Source organism: Equus caballus, chromosome 25, assembly GCF_041296265.1.
Source record: "Equus caballus isolate H_3958 breed thoroughbred chromosome 25, TB-T2T, whole genome shotgun sequence".
NCBI classification, from domain to species: domain Eukaryota; kingdom Metazoa; phylum Chordata; class Mammalia; order Perissodactyla; family Equidae; genus Equus; species Equus caballus.
In genome coordinates this window covers 41267681-41284865 of record NC_091708.1, presented here as the reverse complement: position 1 = coordinate 41284865, position 17185 = coordinate 41267681, and the positions used below count along the sequence as shown (strand labels likewise).

Below are 17185 nucleotides of genomic sequence, written 5' to 3'. Positions count from 1 at the left end.
TAAGGCAGCGATTCTGTGACAGCAATTCCCCTAAGACTCACGACACTGCAGGAATCTGAGAAGGCAAATAAATCACAGAAATGACAGCACACAAGTTGCATGTAATTAATATCGAGTAGGCTCTAGAAGAAGCCTGAGAAAACGAGGAGGGCAGTTTTCAGGAACTGCTATAGAAAGGTGGATCTCGTCACTCTGAAAAGCTTGTCGCAGAAATGAAGTTACATCTTCTCGGCTGACATATCGCTGGTGAGGGTGAGATACATGTCTACACAATTGTGTTAAGGAAAGCCTGTGTGGACAATGCAGGACATGAACTTTAAGCCAAGTTAGGTAAAACACGTTAAAAATCTTTTCTTAGTGTTGAGTCTCCAAAAGAAAAAAATGTTTCCTATAAGTTGTTCATTAAAAAAAAAAAACAGGTCCAGCCCCGGCAGCCTAGTGGTTAAGTTCGGCATGCTCTGCTTTGGCGGCCCAGGTTTGGTTCCGGGTGTGGACTTACAGTACTCGTCTGTCAGTGGCCGTGCTGTGAAGGCAGCTCAAATACAAAAAGAGGAAGAGCCACAACGGATGTTAGCTCAGGCTAATCTTCTTCAGCGAAAAAAACACAAAAAACAAAGACAACAGCCAGCAGCATATGGTTATGAACGCATTGTTGCCGAGGAAATATATAAACATATGTATTCAGAGAAAACTGTGAGACAAAAACAAATAGAGTGATTCAAAAATAATCGCACACTGTAAAGAAATTAATTACATTGTATGACTTTTTCTTGGGGAGATACATCAGGTCATGTGACAGTTGCCACGGAGGCCACTGGTGGTAATTCACAAAAGCAGACTCTGAAGAATTCGACAGTGGATCAGTACGCGCCATGGGACCCCGAGCTGTAGCCCGAGTGTTCTAAGATTATAGAAATAAGCATGATGGTTCCTTTATAAATTGGTTTGATTATACGTTTCTATGTGACCTAGTTACTGAGTATTAAGTCTTTGTAAGTGTTCAATTCTTTTCGAATCACTCTGGGCACAAAATGTTCACAGTGGTTATATCTGGGTTATATATGAAGGTTTTTTAAAAATAAGCTTTTCATTGAGGTTTTCTTTGAAAACATATTCTAATGTCTTTTCAAGGAAAAAGGATTTCTTGTGTAAAACAATAATAATAAAACAAGCTTCAGAACAGCGTGGGCCTCCTAAACAAAATATCACCAAATCAACTCTGATGATCCATAAAAAAAGAGTAACACATGATGGCTAAGTGGAATTTATTCTAAGAAGGCAAGGGTGGCATAGTGTTCAAAAACCCATCAGCGTAACTCATCATATTAACAACAACAAAGGGAGAAAAGTCATGTGAGCGTCTTCATAGATGCAGAAAAACAACTTAATAAAATGAACGCCATTCACGGCTGTTTGTAAACAAGTAACTCCTAGCAGAGTAGAAAAAAAGGAAACTCCTAAATCTGATAAAATCTATCCATAAAACATTTACAACAAACATCCTCACTAATGGTGAATTATTGAAAGCTTTCTCCCAAGACGGAGAGAGAGACAAGAATGCTCGCCTTCACTACTCCTATGTGACATTGGCCTGGAGGGCCCGGCCAGGGCCAGGAAGCAGGAGAAAGACACAAATGGCAGAAGAATAGAAAAGGAAGGAATAAAACGTAGACAACTGAAAAGAATCTCAGGCAGACTCTTAGATTTAATAAAGGAATCTAGCAGGATCATGGAAATGTGATCAATAAACACAAACCAATTGAATTTCCACAAGCCAGAAATAAATGGAAACTACAATTTAAAAATTACTATTTATAATACCATCAAAAACATCAAATTTCTAGGAATGAATCTATCAAAAGATGTGAAAGCCCTTTCAGCTGGAAACAATAAAACGTTATAGAGAAAAAATTTAAAAGACCTAAATAAATAGAGATACACCATTTTTAGAGATTGGAACACTCAACATTTATATAAAGATACCAATTCTCCCCCAAATTGAACAGTAAATTCAACTCGATCTCAATCAAAACCCCAGTGTGTGTGTGTGTGTGTGTGTAGACATTTATAAGTTGATTCTAAAATTTATAGAGAAATGCCAATAGTCTAAAGCAGCCAAGGCATTCTTGAAAAACAAGACACAGGATGCCACTTCCGAGACGAGGTCATAAAAAGACTGCGGTTTTCATCTCCAGTTTCGCTCCCTCCCTCCTGGAAAGCTCACTCTGAAGGAAGCCAAGTTGGTAGGCGGCCCTGTGTACGTGGGTCCACGTGGTGAGGGATGGAGGCCACCAAACCAAATGAGTGAGCTTGAAAGCGGACCAGCCCCGGGCAAGCCTTCAGATGAGACCGCAGCCCTGGCCAACAGCTGCTGACTATCCCAGTTTACCTGAGACTGAGGGGTTTCCCAGGACACAGGACTTCCAGTACTAAATCTTGGACCATCCTAGGCAGACTGGGCTGGCTGGTCAGCCTACCGATAACTTGACGGCATCCTCAAAAGAGACCTTGAGCCAAAGGCACCAGGCTAAGCTGTGCCCAAGTTCCTGACGTTTGATCTTCTCAGCTGCTGTCTCGTAGTAACTAGGATGCGGCAACAGATAACTACACAGTACTTCACGAAAGGAGATGCTAAAACGGATGGTACACATGTGACGAGATGCCAACTTCAATGCTCCGCAGAGAAATGTAAATTAAAATTACAACAAGCGATCACTACCCTCCCACCCAAACAGCTAAAATTAAAAACAGAGAACGTCCAATGTCGGCAAGAATGTGGAGCAACCAGAACTCTCCTCACTCCTGGTGGGCGTATGAAATGGGACACCCACGTGGGCAGACTGTCCGGTGGTAGCTACTAAAGCTGAGCACACCCAGATCCCACGTCGCGGCAATTCTACTCTTAGATAAATACGGACAGAAGGCATCATCTGCCACGCACAAGAGTGTTCATGGCTGGACAGACCGTGGGGGTCATTCACTCTTCCTCCCAGCCAACATGGAGGACGGAACAGAGACGAGGGTCAGAACTAAGTGTCCTCAGTGTTTCAATCCAGGGAAACGTCTGTTCAAGCAAACTCTCAGGCTGGGTCTGGGTATATAAAAATGACGAAAACAGAGGGCTCTGGCTGATCTGAAGGCCCTGCCTCCTGGGCCTCCCCCTACCAGGTATGCCCCCACTGGGCAGACCCCAAGCACCCCCAGGAAACCCAGGTGCTCACCTGCCAACCCTACTGTCCTGTGGCTGGGTTTTCCCCCTCCCCCACGCCAGGCCCCAAGTCCGCCTCCACTCACCCCAGCTCTGGGCCCTGGACTATACCAGCCCGTCGTAGAGGGACAGTGCCTGCACGATGGAGGGGTCTGCCTTGGAGCCCTCCTGGAACTCCTGCAGCGTCAGCTTCCCGTCGGCGTTCTGGAACAGAGAGAGGCGGCCGAAGGTGGAGGGACAACCAGCCTCCTAGGACAGAGGCCTCTGACCCAGCCCCTGGACACCCCTCCCCTGGAAGCGGGGCGGGTCCACTGACAGCTCAGGAGGAGGGGAAGTCCGGCACGAGACAGAGCCGGGCACTTCCTGGCTGGGTGACCTGGGGCACGTGACCCACATCTCTGGGCCTGTTTCCTCACCCGGGGACAGGAGATAATTGCTTGGCTCCCTGAGGGCACTGGGGTGAGTGCTCTGTGAGCTCAAGCTGCCGAAAGTGCTAGGCAACCTGGAAGCGCCCCTAAGTCTAGTTACCATGATCATCGCTATTAATTCCCAGAAATGGTGGCTAATCCCATGGGCTGCGAGCCTAACGCATTTCCCTGGGGTCACTCTCAGAAGGGCATTTAAACCATTCCCGGAGCAGTCTACACCGGAGCCCTGGAGGACCCCGGGTGGAGCTAAAGGGACTTCAGTGGGTCTCTTGGGGGAGGGGATAGTTTGGCCAGAATCCCTTCCCTGGAGCGTCTCTCAAGGAAACCTGTGAGAGCAAAAGAAAAAGGCCCTGGAGCCCACCACCCCACCTCCCGCACCCAGAGAGGGAAAGCACGACGAGGGTGCCACAAGCACAGAGGCCGGCCTCAAGGACCACCCGCGGGGCACCCAGCACACACGCTTCATCTCCTGGGACGCTCAAGGCCGCCCGGAGAAGAGGCACTGCTCGGGGGGGGGGAAACTGAGGCTTGTCACCTTCGCAGGGGCCCACAGTCGGTACCTGGGAGAGCCAGAACTTACAGCCAATCTGACTCCAGGGTGTTTGTTCCCCAAAATTAGGGAGGTGTGAATTGGGGGATGAAGGAGTGCCTGGCCTTGGCATTAAACAGCAACGGACCACCCGGGAGTAAGCTAGTCGCCCCCGCTCAGCACTCTGTCCACACGGCTCTCGACCGTCACGTGTGCGACAGGTGCTAAGCACCCTTTCCCCATTAGGGAGGACTGGCCTCGGGCTCCACACTTCCCAGGCACACACCGGGGTCCGGCCCGAGGTCACGAGTTTATATTCTTTTATCGAAGGCAAGTAAAACTGGGTTTCCTTACCATCCTGCTATGAAACTCTCATTTAAAACAGAGTTATTTCAGGTTTTAAAAAAAAAGTTTGACTGGAAGGGATTCTTATCCTGGGGTCTATGGAGAGAATTCAGCAGGTCTGCAAATGTAGACGGGGAAAACGAGGTCTTTCTTTCCGATAACTCCCAACTGGAATTTAACTTTTCCTTCCTTGGTGAATCTAGGTGACGACCCCCGACAGAACCCACAGTAAGTGTGACTCTGAGGCGCGGGGACCGCGGGCGTGCTCGTAACGTCGCGGCTGCTGCAGCTGGGCCCGCCCGGCGTCCGATGCTTTATGTCACGCGCTCGTGCAGCCGCTCACGTAAGCCTGCATCACAAATTCTTTTCAAAAAAGATTTTGAAAGCTGTATTCCAAAATAATCAGCTTCCTTTTTGATCCTGTGGATGTTATTGGAGGCACTTAAAGCCGCTATTCTGAGAAGTCCACAGACGACTTCTCCAGAACGCCAAAGGGCTCCGTGGCAGAAAGTTAAAAAGGCTAAGAATCTCAGCTGATAAAAGAAAAAGCGTTGGGCAAACTTACTTAAAACTCCGGATGCTTGATGGGGGTGGCTGCGGACCAGCGACATCACACCAGGCAGTGCCGCCTGCCTTGATCCAGGCCCACAGGTGGTCAGTGGCACCTGTGGGAGGGGTGTCCACTCCCTGCCCACTGGGGCCCGAGGCCAGGCCCCCACGCCTTACCTCCCTGGTCAAGGTCCAGCCTCACCCTGGTCTCACCTTGTCCATCATGGCAAAAATCCGGTCCACCCTCTTCTCGGGGGTGTTCTCCTCCTCGGGGAGCTCCACGGTGTTCCCCTGCCATGGACAGACAAGGTGGGGGCTGGGCTCCTGGCGCTCCAGGCTTTGGATCCTTTGCCCAAAACTTTGCCCCCCGGATGGGAGCTGGTTCCAGATGCAGACTGCCTACTCCCCGCCACGCCCCTACCATCTCTGCTGTTCTGCTCTGGAACATGCCACCCACCCCAGCCCCAACATCACCCCAGCCCCTACCGGCCTCCCTCCCGAGGTGCAGATGTGCAGAGTGACCGCAGGCTGTGACCCCACCCGGCCACCTCTTCCCCAGGCAGGAGAGCGGCCGCACCGGGGTGCTTCGCCCGGGCCAGGACCCGTCACCAAATTAGATGCCTCTCCTGCCACCCCCTACTCCCCAGGCCCCGGGCCGCTCACCACCATCTGATAAATGGCGTCCACGATATCCAGCATCTCGTTCCTGGTAATGTAGCCGTCGTTATCCAAGTCGTAGAGCTTGAAGGCCCCTGCAACCAAGCAGCAGGGCTGTCACCCCAGCCCAGCGCAGGGGGCTCTGCCACGCCCCTCCTCCCTCTGCACCTCTGCACACAGTCGGCACCCACGGCCCCATGTTCCTCCGGCCCATGAATGTTCACGTAGGGCTAGACGTGGACCGACACAAACGTGACACGAATACGTGCACCATTTCAACTAGGGTTTAAAGAAAAGAAACAAGGGGCCGGCCCAGGGGTGCAGCGGTTAAGTGCGCATGCTCTGCTTCGGCGGCCTGGGGTTTGCTGGTTCGGATCCTGGGTGCGGACATGGCACCGCTTGGCACGCCATGCTGTGGTAGGCGTCCCATGTATAAAGTAGAGGAAGATGGGCATGGATGTTAGCTCAGGGCCAGTCTTCCTCAGCAAAAAGAGGAGGATTGGTAGCAGTTAGCTCAGGGCTAATCTTTCTCAAAAAAATAAAATAAAATAAAATAAAGAGATGAAAGGTAAACGGGAGCGGGCAGCGCGTCTGCGAGAGCTGAGGCCTCGGAGGCTGGCACTGAGGGATGGAGGATTCCGGCCACGCCTGCTCCCTGTCCCCAATCACGCCGGACTCGCTACGGTCAACTCAGAAGATAAGATAATACACCTCGGGGGGACGGGGAGCTTTTGCATAAATAAAATTCTCTCTTTATTTATTTTTTTAATGATTTTATTTTTTTCCTTTTTCTCCCCAAAGCCCCCCGGTACATAGTTGTATATTCTTTGTTGTGGGTCCTTCTAGCTGTGGCATGTGGGACGCTGCCTCAGCGTGGTTTGATGAGCAGTGCCATCTCCGCGCCCAGGATTCGAACCAACGAAACACTGGGCCGCCTGCAGCGGAGCGCGCGAACTTAACCACTCGGCCACGGGGCCAGCCCCTAAAATTCTCTCTCTTATTCCTAAAACTAAAAAGAAAGAAAGAAAAGAAAAATGCGCTGTCAGGTTTTCGTGTTGCCAGCGCGATGCCGTGTGAATGTCTTAGTGAGCTGAGGGTCTGCATCTTCTCTCAGAGTCCCCTTCTCGCAGCCCAGGTTCCAGCGGGGCTGCACACTCTCCCCTCTGTATCCTCCTCCCACCGCCCCCCGCCCAGGGCCTTGCACCTGCCGTTTCCCTGCCTGGAACTCTCTCCCCACCTCCCCCCCAGCTCTCACCCTGCCCCGCGCACTCCTGACTCAACAGGGTCAGCTCCTCTCCCGGCGGCTCACACCTCCCTCTGCCTGCCTCCGTTGCAGTTTTACGGGATTTTTAAAAATAATGTCCCCATGCTAGACTGACGGCCATGAGAGCAGGTGCCTGTCTGTCTGATTCAGCCCTGGATTCCCAGCCTCCAGCACAGCACTGAGGAGTGGCCGTGTTCGGTCAATATCTGTTGGGGGGGATGCATGAATGAATGAAGGGATGTCAGTCATCAAAACAGCGGCCACATAAGTGGCAGATGCAGCACGGGAACCAGTCTTTTTTTTTAAAGATTGGCACCTGAGCTAATGTTGCCAATCTTCTTTTTCTTCTTCTTCTCCCCAAAGCCCCCCGGTACACAGTTGTATATTCTAGCTGTAGGTCCTTCTAGTTGTGGCATGGGGGATGCCGCCTCAGCATGGCCTAATGAGCCGTGCCATGTCCGCGCGCAGGATCCAAACCAGAGAAACCCTGGTCCGCCGAAGCAGAGTGTGGGAACTTAACCACTTGGCCTCAGGGCGGCCCCGAACCAGTCTTTGAAGTGCCCGCTGCACTGCTCGCGGTCCCAGCTCCGCACCTGCTGGAACGCCCCCTTTGTTCCTGCCCCACCTGTCCACCCCGCCTGATTAAGCCACGCTCCTCCTGCCCAGCCACCTCCAGGACACCTCCTCCGACACGGAAAGGCAGGACGGCCGTGCCACTCTCTCAGCCCCGGACAGTCAGCCTGGCCCCGGTCTGGCCTCCCTCCAGCCTGGGACCATCCGGGCAGGACTTACACCGCAGCTTCTCGTCCAGGGTCCCCCTCGAGGTCACCGACAGCGCCTGGATGAACTCAGAGAACTCAATCCGCCCATCCTGACAGGAGAGAGAAGGGTGGGGGTAGCCTCGGTCAGCGTCAGGCTGGACCTTGGGCGGGTGGTGACGGACAACAGCAGGCGCCAGGTACCCATGGCCAAAGGCCACCCAAGTGGACGAGGGGCAGGAGGAGGAGGACGGAGGGGGAGGGAGCAGGATTAGAAACAGGACAGGAAGCAGGGGTCGGGCTAAAGGGAGAGCTGACTCCAGGTCTGATGGGAGAAGGAGCCAGAAGGCACCGCCAACACACACCCCCCTCTCTGGGCAAATGCCCTTCCCCCGCCCAGAACCGCAGGCTCAGCGGCCCGGGCAGAGGGCAGGGCTGCAGCCTGTTCCACCTATTTGTTTGCAAACAAGGAAACTGAGGCTGGGAGACGGCAGAGCTCTTCCCAGGGCCAGGCAGTGTGACTGTCAGCCTGGGGACCCCAGGGAGAGAGCCAGGGCAGGAGGGAACAGAAACCACCCGAGGGGCCAAGAGCACGGGGCGTGGGAACCAGTCACAGTAAATCCACGGTGAACACGGGGGAGCCAGGAAAAACGCGTGCTTGGGACAGTCTGGAGGACTGTGGCTACGTCAACCGTCAGCATGGCCATCGCCAGGAGGGGACACGCGCCACAACACGGATGAGCCTCGGGAACATGATGCTCAGTGAAAGAAGCCAGAACAAAAGATCCCATACTGCACGAGGCTCAGTCTCAGTTTCCTCGTCTGCAAAATGGGGGATATTAAAAGGACATACCCCACAGGTGGCTGTTTGTCAAGCTTCACTAAAAGGCATCCACGGAAAGAGCTCAGCACACAGTAAATGGTCAGTAAATGCTGGTGATGACTATAAATCCTATGACCTCTGGAGGCATTTCCATTTTTGTGCTTGTAAGAAAAAGGTCAAGGTTTACATAGGTGTGCGTGCGTGTATGTATGTACCTGTGTGCATGCTATACGTGTGCGCACACATCTCCGTGTGGTGCATGTGTGGGTTTGTGTATGTGCGTGCACTTGTGTGCACCAAGAGTGCATGTGTGTTCACGTATGTGTGTATGCATGTGTGTACATGTGTATATGCATTGTGGGGTGCATGCACGTGTACATGTGCGTGCATTGGTGTGCATGCGAGTGTGCACACGTGTGTGTTCCTTCTCGAGAAGGGTACGTCAGCAGGAGAGGGGGGGGGTGTGCAGACGCTGCGGGCGCCCGCGGGAGCTGAGCATGCTGCAGGAGGGAGGGGGGTCCAGGCAGCACAGGACTCCCCAGCGGTCCCGGGCTCACCTTGTTTTCATCAAAGACGTTGAAAACAAACGTGGCGAACTTGGTGGGGTCTCCAAACGGGAAGAACTGCTTATAGATCTTCTGGAAGCCTGCCGCGTCCAGCTGCCCGCTGGGGCAGTCCTTGATGAAGCCCTTGTACCTGGAGGTGGCAGACCAGGCGAGAGAGTGAAAGAGATGCCAATATCGCCCACCTGCCGGGAGCTCCGGCCCGGCGCCCCGGAGGCTGTGACTCCTTGTGCAAAGAGACAGGGCCACACAGGGGTCGTGGGCTCATCCCCCTCTGCCTCTCACTAGCTGTGTGACCTGGGACAGGTGACTGTACCTCTCTGAGCCTCATCTGTACAAGGGGGATAAGAGTTGCCATGAGATCAACCCAGACACCGTGCATAGAGCCCTCGGCCACTCAGCCCCGAGCTCCCCACAATGGGGCTAAAACAAAACTCACACCAACAACCCGGCTGAAGCCGCGCTCTTGCACGTGGCACTCCCGCCTCCCCCACCTTCTCCACTGAGCCCCTCCTGGCACCACAGAGCCAGGAAGGCTGGTGATGCTGGCAGTGCTGGTGGGCAGAGCCACCATATGGGGCCAGCAGCTGGCTCCTCCCACACGCCTGCACCCCCCATTATGCACAACGCCCCGCCCCAGCTCTGTTCCCAGGGTACTGTGTAAACAGACGCAGGAGCAGCGCAGCAAGCTTGGAGGGCGCCCTGCTTTGTTCCAAGCAGACTTGACCACCCTGTATCCCCAGTGCCCAGCACAGGACCCTCCAGATACCCGGCCAGCTGACGGCAGCACAGCTTTGCGATCCAAATCCCGGTTCTACCATTTGCTAGCTGTGCAACCTCAGACAAGTGCCTTCACCTCTCTGAGCCTCAGTCTCCTGATTTATAAAAGGGGACGGTTATCGCCCATCTTGGCAAGATTGGGGGAGATGATGGTGTAGCATACTTGGCACAGGGCTGGACATAAAAAATAATCAGTAGCATCATCTTTAGTATTATGGACTCAAATGTGCTGTTTTAAACCAATTTACGCGTTGGCCCCTGCGGGTAGTTTAGCAACTCCAACGGGGACGTACATTTCCGCAGAGGATTCCAAGCACAGAGGGAAGCTAGTGGGAGCGATCGGCTGTCATCCGCTCCAGCTGAGACCTCCGCTGGGCCCCTCTCTGCTGGGAACTCAGTAAACCCCAGGCTCCTGGACTGCCCATAACAGCGCCATGAGCACGGCACCGTGATGAAGCCCGCTCTAAGGACGGGAACCGGAGGCTCAGAGAGGGCAAGACTTGCAAGTCCTTGCAGCCCAGCCCAGACTGGACCTGAGGTGGGGAACCGGGGTCACCGCTGAAGGGCTCAGGTGCCCCGCTGTGCTCTGCTCTAACCGAGACCCACGTGAAGAGCCCACTCTCCTTCTGCGGTCACGGAGAGGATTCTGGGAGAACCGCACTTGAGGTCACTGGTGGCGCTACAGCTGGGGTCCATACACAGAGGGAGCACGTGGAGAAGCCACTGTCCCCCACCCATGAGAGAACAATCTAGGGCCGGGAGGGGGTGCCGGATGCACAGGGACCTGAAGGGACATGCAGGGCCCCCGAAAGAGGGAACCTTGGGAATTCTGCACCCTGAACGACCGAGGTCAGATGTCAAAGAGATAACAAGACAGGACTCTGGCTAACACATCAGATGCTCCTTAGGGGTGAGGGGGAGGCTGGGAGGAGAGCAGAGAAGATGGAGTGGGGTGTGGGACGTCCCTCCTGGGGTCGGGCTGGAGCGGGCACCACCATCCCCACGGGGCCCACAGCAAGCGTGAGGTCGCAAAAGAGGCCAGGCCTCCGCGCCCCTTGCCCCCTCCCCCTGGGGGAACTCGAGGTGGACCCAGGGGGGTCCCACCCTCCGCCTGGATCTGTGCAACAGCCCCCTGCTGGCACTGAGCTGGGCCTTTGTGGATGGGACCTCACGCAGCCGCCCCCTCACCCTTCACAGTGGCTTCAGGGACGCCCATTTCACAGAGGGAGGCACTGAGGCACCGAGCTCGGGCGCCCCTCCCACAGCAGGGACCAGACAGGGACTCGGCCCTCCAGCTCCTCCTCTTAAGGCCTCCCTCTGAGCGGGCGCTCGGGCCCAGCTCTCCACGCTTCGGCCAGGACGCAGAGACACGGGGAAGGGGCGCTTCAGAGACGAGACCTGGGCTGTGACCCCAGGCCCCCGGCCAGGACGGTACCTGGGCAGGAGGAGGGGGCAGGCCTGGCACCAGGACTTGAAGATCCACGTTGGGGGGGCCCCCCACTGTCACCAGCTGGCTCTGGAGGCTGGGAAAGGGGCCATGACTTCCCCTCGGTCTCCCCCGAAATTCCCAGTTCTCCACAATGGATTTGTGTCACTTGAGTGATTCTAAAAGGTTATTAAAAACAATAAAGAGGAAACAACTGGCGCCCGAGGGCCTCTCCGGGACGGGCTCCTGCTCCTATGGTGGCTCACAGGGGGCCGGCTCCCCGAGGGGACGGCGGTGGCCCCGTGGAACAGCAGCGAGCCACGGGGGGGCTGGCGGGGGGCCCCTTGGCGTTAATGGGGGGCAGGCAGGTACAGGGAGGCAGCCTCAGTGGGGAACCTTTGGGGGCCTGTCCCATCACCCCTGCAGAGGCTGTCACGTCACTGGGGGGCTTCAGCCCCCTTTGGGGTCGTTAGCAGGACCCCAAGAAGCTCCCCCAGGGGGCAACGCCCAACCGATTAAGGGTGGCCCCAACCCGATGGCCCAGCCTCCCCTTGCCACCCTCCCCCACCCGCATTCCACACCCAGCCACACGTTCTAGAGCTTGTCCTGCGTCTCCAGCCTCCAGGCCTGTGTACCTGCAGGTCCCTCTGCCTGCCAAGCGCGTTCTCCTCCTCTTTATCTGGCTAATCCACTCATTTACCAGCTCCCCGTCTAGGCATCACTTCCTCCAAGAAGTCCGCCAGGTCCCCAGAGGCTGCCCTGCTCCTCTGCCCCCAAACCCCTTGCAGGTCCCGAGCACAGCATGCACCACGCTGTGTCGTATTTGCCTCCAGGCTGTGCCCCCCACCCGACTGTAAGCTCCCTGACACCATGGCAGCCCGATGCCCAGCCCAGGGCCTGGCACACAGATGGGGCCTCAGTAAATGTCCGTCCAGTGAGCTCAGTGAGTGAGCTGAATGAATGAATGAACACACAGAACTGCCAGGCAGGGACAGAGCGAGAGCCCAGGTGTCTGGTGTCTTTCTCCTGAGCCCCGGGGACCAGAACCCGAGAGCTCCCTGGGGATGGTTAGAGAGCCACTGACGTGCTCTCACTCCTCTGTGGATTGTTGGGGAACTGGCAGCCCAGAGAGGGAGAGAGACTGGCCCAAGGTCACACATCAAGTTAGCAGCAGAAACAGGGCTCAGACCCAGAGTTCCTGCCTCCCACGTTCCTGCCTCGCCCGCCCTTCCAGCAAGCCAGGCGGCACCACCCCCGCGTAAACGCACGGTAAGGTGCCTGCTACCCAAACATTACATAACCCCATTGTTCATCGTCAGATGGGGGGCATCCTGCCTGGCTAGAGCAGAGAGAAGGGGACGTCTGAGCTGCCCCAGACACTCAAGTTGAGCCCAGGCCCCAAATTCGCCCTGCAAGTCATCACAGCTCCAAGGCCAGGACTCCACGCCACGGTCCGTCCCCCACCCCTGCACCAGGCACACACCCCAGGGCGCTGCTGCCTCTCAGTGAAGCTCCTGCCTATGAATTCCGTCCCCAGAATGACTGAGCCGTGACTCCTCCCCCACCGGGGCCCAGGCCTCAGGCCTCAGGTCCCAGCAGGCCGGCCCCTCCCTCTCCCCCCGCCGCCCTCCCGCTCTCCTCCGACAGGCTGCCGCCTGGAAACCTGCACCCGTGCCTGCATGCCCTGGCCCCGTCCTGTCTCGCTGTGAGAGGGACCCCAAGCTGACCTTTTCCTGCAACGCCCCTCAGTTTCCCTGCCCGCAAAAGAAGCGGCTCAGACTAGACGGGGTTTCTCCACCCCGGTACCACCCACACTTGGGGCTGGACGATCCTTGGTGACAGGGGCTGTCCCAGGCTCTGCAGGGGGCTGAGCAGCATCCCTGGTCTCCACCCACTGGACGCCAGTGGCACCCCTCCCCCAAGTGATACCACCCGAAGGCATCTCCAGATGGGGACAGAACCACTCCAGGTGAGAGCCACTGGATGAGATGGCCTCTGAGGACCCCCACAAGCTTGGGAGGGGTCTACCACAGCGTCTGTCTTTCCAGGGGTCTCTGCTTCTGAACCACAGTTGCCATCAGGGACCTCCTGATCGCCGGGCGCTGGGCTGCTCGCTTTCCAGGCCCGATTTCACCAAATCATCCCAACAAGCCCAGGAGGTGAGGACTGTTATGCCCATTTCACAGACGGGGAAACTGAGGCTGGGGAAGGTAAGTCCTCTCCTGGCTCAGGGCCTTCACCCGGCTGCTACTTCTGCTCGGCTCACTCTTTCCCTCCTCCTTACTCGCCTGACTCCTGCTCACCACTTTGTTCCGGGCACCTCCCTTCTAGAAGCCCCCTCTGGCCACCCCAGACTGAGTGATGCTCCAGTGCAGACACCCACAGCACCCTGTCCCCGGCTGGGCCTCGTGCTGCCTCACGCAGCTGTGCACAAGGCAAATGAGCTGTGCAACCGCGAGATGACAGACCAGCGTGTGCACCACACGGTCCACCAAGGCAGGACCATGTCTTCCAGTTCCCCCGAATCTGCAGGGTCCACCACTGAGCCTGGTACACAGTCGGTGCTTGGGGAATGTCAAACAGAGTCCCGCGGCCAGCAGATGGGGTGGCCAGAACGGGGGCCCTGTGCCGCCGCCTCTGTGCTCTCGTCGGACGGGGTGACGGCCGGGCTCCGGCATCCTGCCCATCTCAGAGTCGCAGCCGAGGCCCGAAGCCCTCGGTGGGCCTGCTCTCCCCAGCCCCTTCCGCTTCATTCCGGACCCAGAGCGGACGCGACAGTGGTCCTAGCATCGTTGCAGGCACCGGGCGGGCCGGGGAGAGGCGGAGAGACACAAGAAGGCATCCTGTTACCACAGTTCTCACCGAAAACTGGCAACTTGGAGGGACCCGCCTGGTCAGGACAGGCTCTTGGGGCCCGGCCCCCGACTCTCCAGCCACCACAGGGGATGGACGGACGGCCCTGGGGTCCACCACGCAGGCCCCACCGTGACGCATCCCCTGGGGGGCACCTACTTCAGACAGCACTTCAAGTGCACAGCAGAAAGGAGTGGGGGAGAGAGCTCTTTGTTATTATTATTATTATTAATCTCCGTGCTTATTGTTTCACCGGCTGCACTGAGCATGCAGGAATTCTGCAATATGAAAAAGGAGTTGAATTTTTTTTTTTTTTTTTTTTTTTGGTGAGGAGGATTGTCCCTGAGCTAACATCTGTGCCAATCTTCCTCTTTTTGTATGTGAGCCGCCACCACAGCACTGACAGACAGACGAGTGGTACAGGTCCCTGCCCGGGAACCGAACCTGGGCCGCCAAAACAGAGCAGGGCACACACAGGTTTTTGATAAACCTGTGTTTGTTGACTGTGTTTGGGAGCTGCCTCTTTGAGACACACTGGAGATGAGAAGAGAAAAGCCTGCATTTGACAACTGCACTCTTACCCTTCTTTAAAAGGGAAAAGGAAAAAAGAAAGCTGTCATGTCACAAAAACACTGAAGGCTGAACGCCACTTACAAGACACGCTGGGCTCCCTCTGAGCCCTCCTCCCACCACCCCCTCGGCTGCACCAGCCCCTGCTCCCAGGAGACTCCAGGCACCTGTCTCCTTCAGTCCCTGCTGTCCCCAGCCCCCAGCACTGGCCTGGCACATAGTAGGTGCCTGGGGAAGATTTACTGAACCAACCAACCAACCAATGAGTGAATGAGTGAGGGCACACTCGCCATGACACACGAGTCCAATTCCAGCCGAGCTTCTCGTTCTCCGGGGGCCCAGAGCAAGCCCCAGCGCTGCCAAGGCCTTGGTTCCCCAAAGGCCCCAGCCTGCTAGAAGTTTCTGGAATCCACTGCTCCCAGTTCCCATGGAACTTCGCCCTCTGGGACGCAGCTGGCAGCCAGGCCCGCATCGCCCTGCATGCCCATCTCCCTCCCCGCCAAGGGCCCCTGTCTGCAGTGTGAACGCAGGACACAGAGAGAGACGAATGAGGGACAAGGCGTAACGCCAGCTGCAGGCAGCCGAGCGGCCTCGCCAACCGCGTGCCCAGCATCTTCTCCAACAGACCCCTTCCTGGCACCGCCCTCCCGGGGCTCCCTGGACACCTGACTTCACACGGTCCCGGAGGAGGGTCCCAAACATCCCTGAGGATGACGCCCCTACCTCTCCCTGCTCGTCCTCCCAGCCCGCCGCCCTCAGCTCTGTGGGTTCCCGGAGCAGGAGCCAGCAGCCCTGAGCCCGAGAGCCTGGGCCAGGGGGTGCAGTGAGCTGGACCCAGACACACCCACCCACACACACACAGCTGTGCAAATTGGGCAAGAGTCTCTGCCACCCACCCCGAGCCTCAGTTTCTCCAGAAAACATGAGAGGAAAAAAGGACCCATACCCCTGACGCTGCCTCCCCAGTGCACCCACCGCCAGCCCCCGGCCGGCCTCCCTTCCTTCCCTCTGCGTGTTCCTCACCATGGAACCGTGTTGGGGGTCCCACGTGTGACGTGCTGCTTCCACCCAGGGTCGCGGCCTCTTCGTTCTCCAGGTGACCACAGTTTTCAGTCATCTTTCAGGGGCTGCCGCTCCCTTATCAGCCCCCAGTAGGGTTCCTGACCTTCCACTGTGACGAGTCAGCTCAAAGGGGGAACTGAGACGGGCGGGGGTGCCAGGCTGGCTGCAGACCCCGGCACGGGCCTCACCTTCCTAAGCTTCCAGCCTCGTCCTGCTGCCAAACGCAGGCAGCTGCGCCAGCCGCCCCGAGCTGGGAGCGGCCGGGAGGACGCCGCGGGGCACCCAGGTGGCGCTGGCACAGGCATTGCCTGGCTGTGACCTGACCTATGCTCCTGACCACCTGGGGCCTCGGTTCTCCTGGAGGACCTGGGACCCCACCAGCACGGAGGCCTGAGTTCTAGGCCCACTAGGCGGCCCAGGAAAATCGCAGAATCTCGTAACAGTCCAGGGCCTTGGTTCCCCTCTCTGGAGCAGCCACTAAATGTCAGCACAAAACAAGACGATCTTGTACGGACCCAGAGAAACCGGGGCCCACGGTCAGTGCAGACCTCTCCCAGGAGGTGACGCTGCAGCAGAGACGCCAAGATCTGGGAGCAGAGGGAACAGTAAGGACGGAGGCTCTGAGGAAGGAATGAGCTTGGGGGGGTGAGGAGCCACCAGTATGGCTGGTGCCCAGTGAGCGGGAGAGGGTGAGGTCGGGGACGCAGGGAGCCCTGAGGGCCAGGCAAGGGCTTCAGGTTTCATTTTAGTGCCGTGGGAAGCCTCAGGGGCCTTAAGCAGGAGAGACACGCAAGAGGAAGGTGCAGGTGCGCCCCCGGCTGCATCTCCCCAGGTGCTCGCAGGCAGGAGAGGAGAGCTGTCCCCTGCGCCCCGTCCTCCTGTCTCCCTACTCCCTCCCCAGACGTTTTCGCCCTGAGCTGCTGGGCTCAGGAGCCCTGAGTGTTCCAGGGGAGGGTAGGCACCGGTGCATCCCCAGCTCCTGGGCGCCTGAGAGCTGTTTAGAACATGAAGAGGCACAGGCTGGAGGCTGTGGTGAGAAAGGGCCTCTGAAAATGGGCCTGGGCATTTGGGACACAGGTGCTCATCCTATCTGTCTCCTGTGCAAAGGACCAGGGGCACGGTGGGCCTCATACCATCCCAGTGAACCAGTGAGGTTCAGGCCAATCAAGGGATGACAAACGGGTTCACTCTGTGTGTTAGAAACAACTGCACCGGCTGCCCAGAGCACTGGAGGAGACTGATCCAAAGCGCCATAATCTGTGATCCACTACCAATGTCTGCTGTGGGCACAGGCAGGGAGAGTGGTGGTGTGAGTGTCACTGTTTAATCACCCCTCACCTAGCTTTGACCCGTGTGAGGTAGGGATGTGG

The 17185-nt window shown here is 56.8% G+C and overlaps 1 protein-coding gene across 4 annotated transcripts in view; it reads right to left on the bottom strand.

Annotated features, from left to right (window-relative positions):
* Positions 1 to 17185, bottom strand: part of NCS1 (neuronal calcium sensor 1) — a 52889-nt gene that overhangs the window by 8723 nt on the left and 26981 nt on the right. For all 4 annotated transcript variants that reach the window (XM_023629144.2, XM_070251671.1, XM_070251670.1 and 1 more), the window contains 5 exons: positions 9119 to 9257; positions 7773 to 7851; positions 5723 to 5811; positions 5273 to 5350; positions 3295 to 3412 (listed from right to left, as the gene is read on the bottom strand). In XM_023629144.2, the coding sequence (XP_023484912.1) occupies positions 3314 to 3412; positions 5273 to 5350; positions 5723 to 5811; positions 7773 to 7851; positions 9119 to 9257 (484 nt within the window). In that variant the 3' untranslated portion in view covers positions 3295 to 3313. The remainder of the gene's footprint in view (positions 1 to 3294; positions 3413 to 5272; positions 5351 to 5722; positions 5812 to 7772; positions 7852 to 9118; positions 9258 to 17185) is intronic.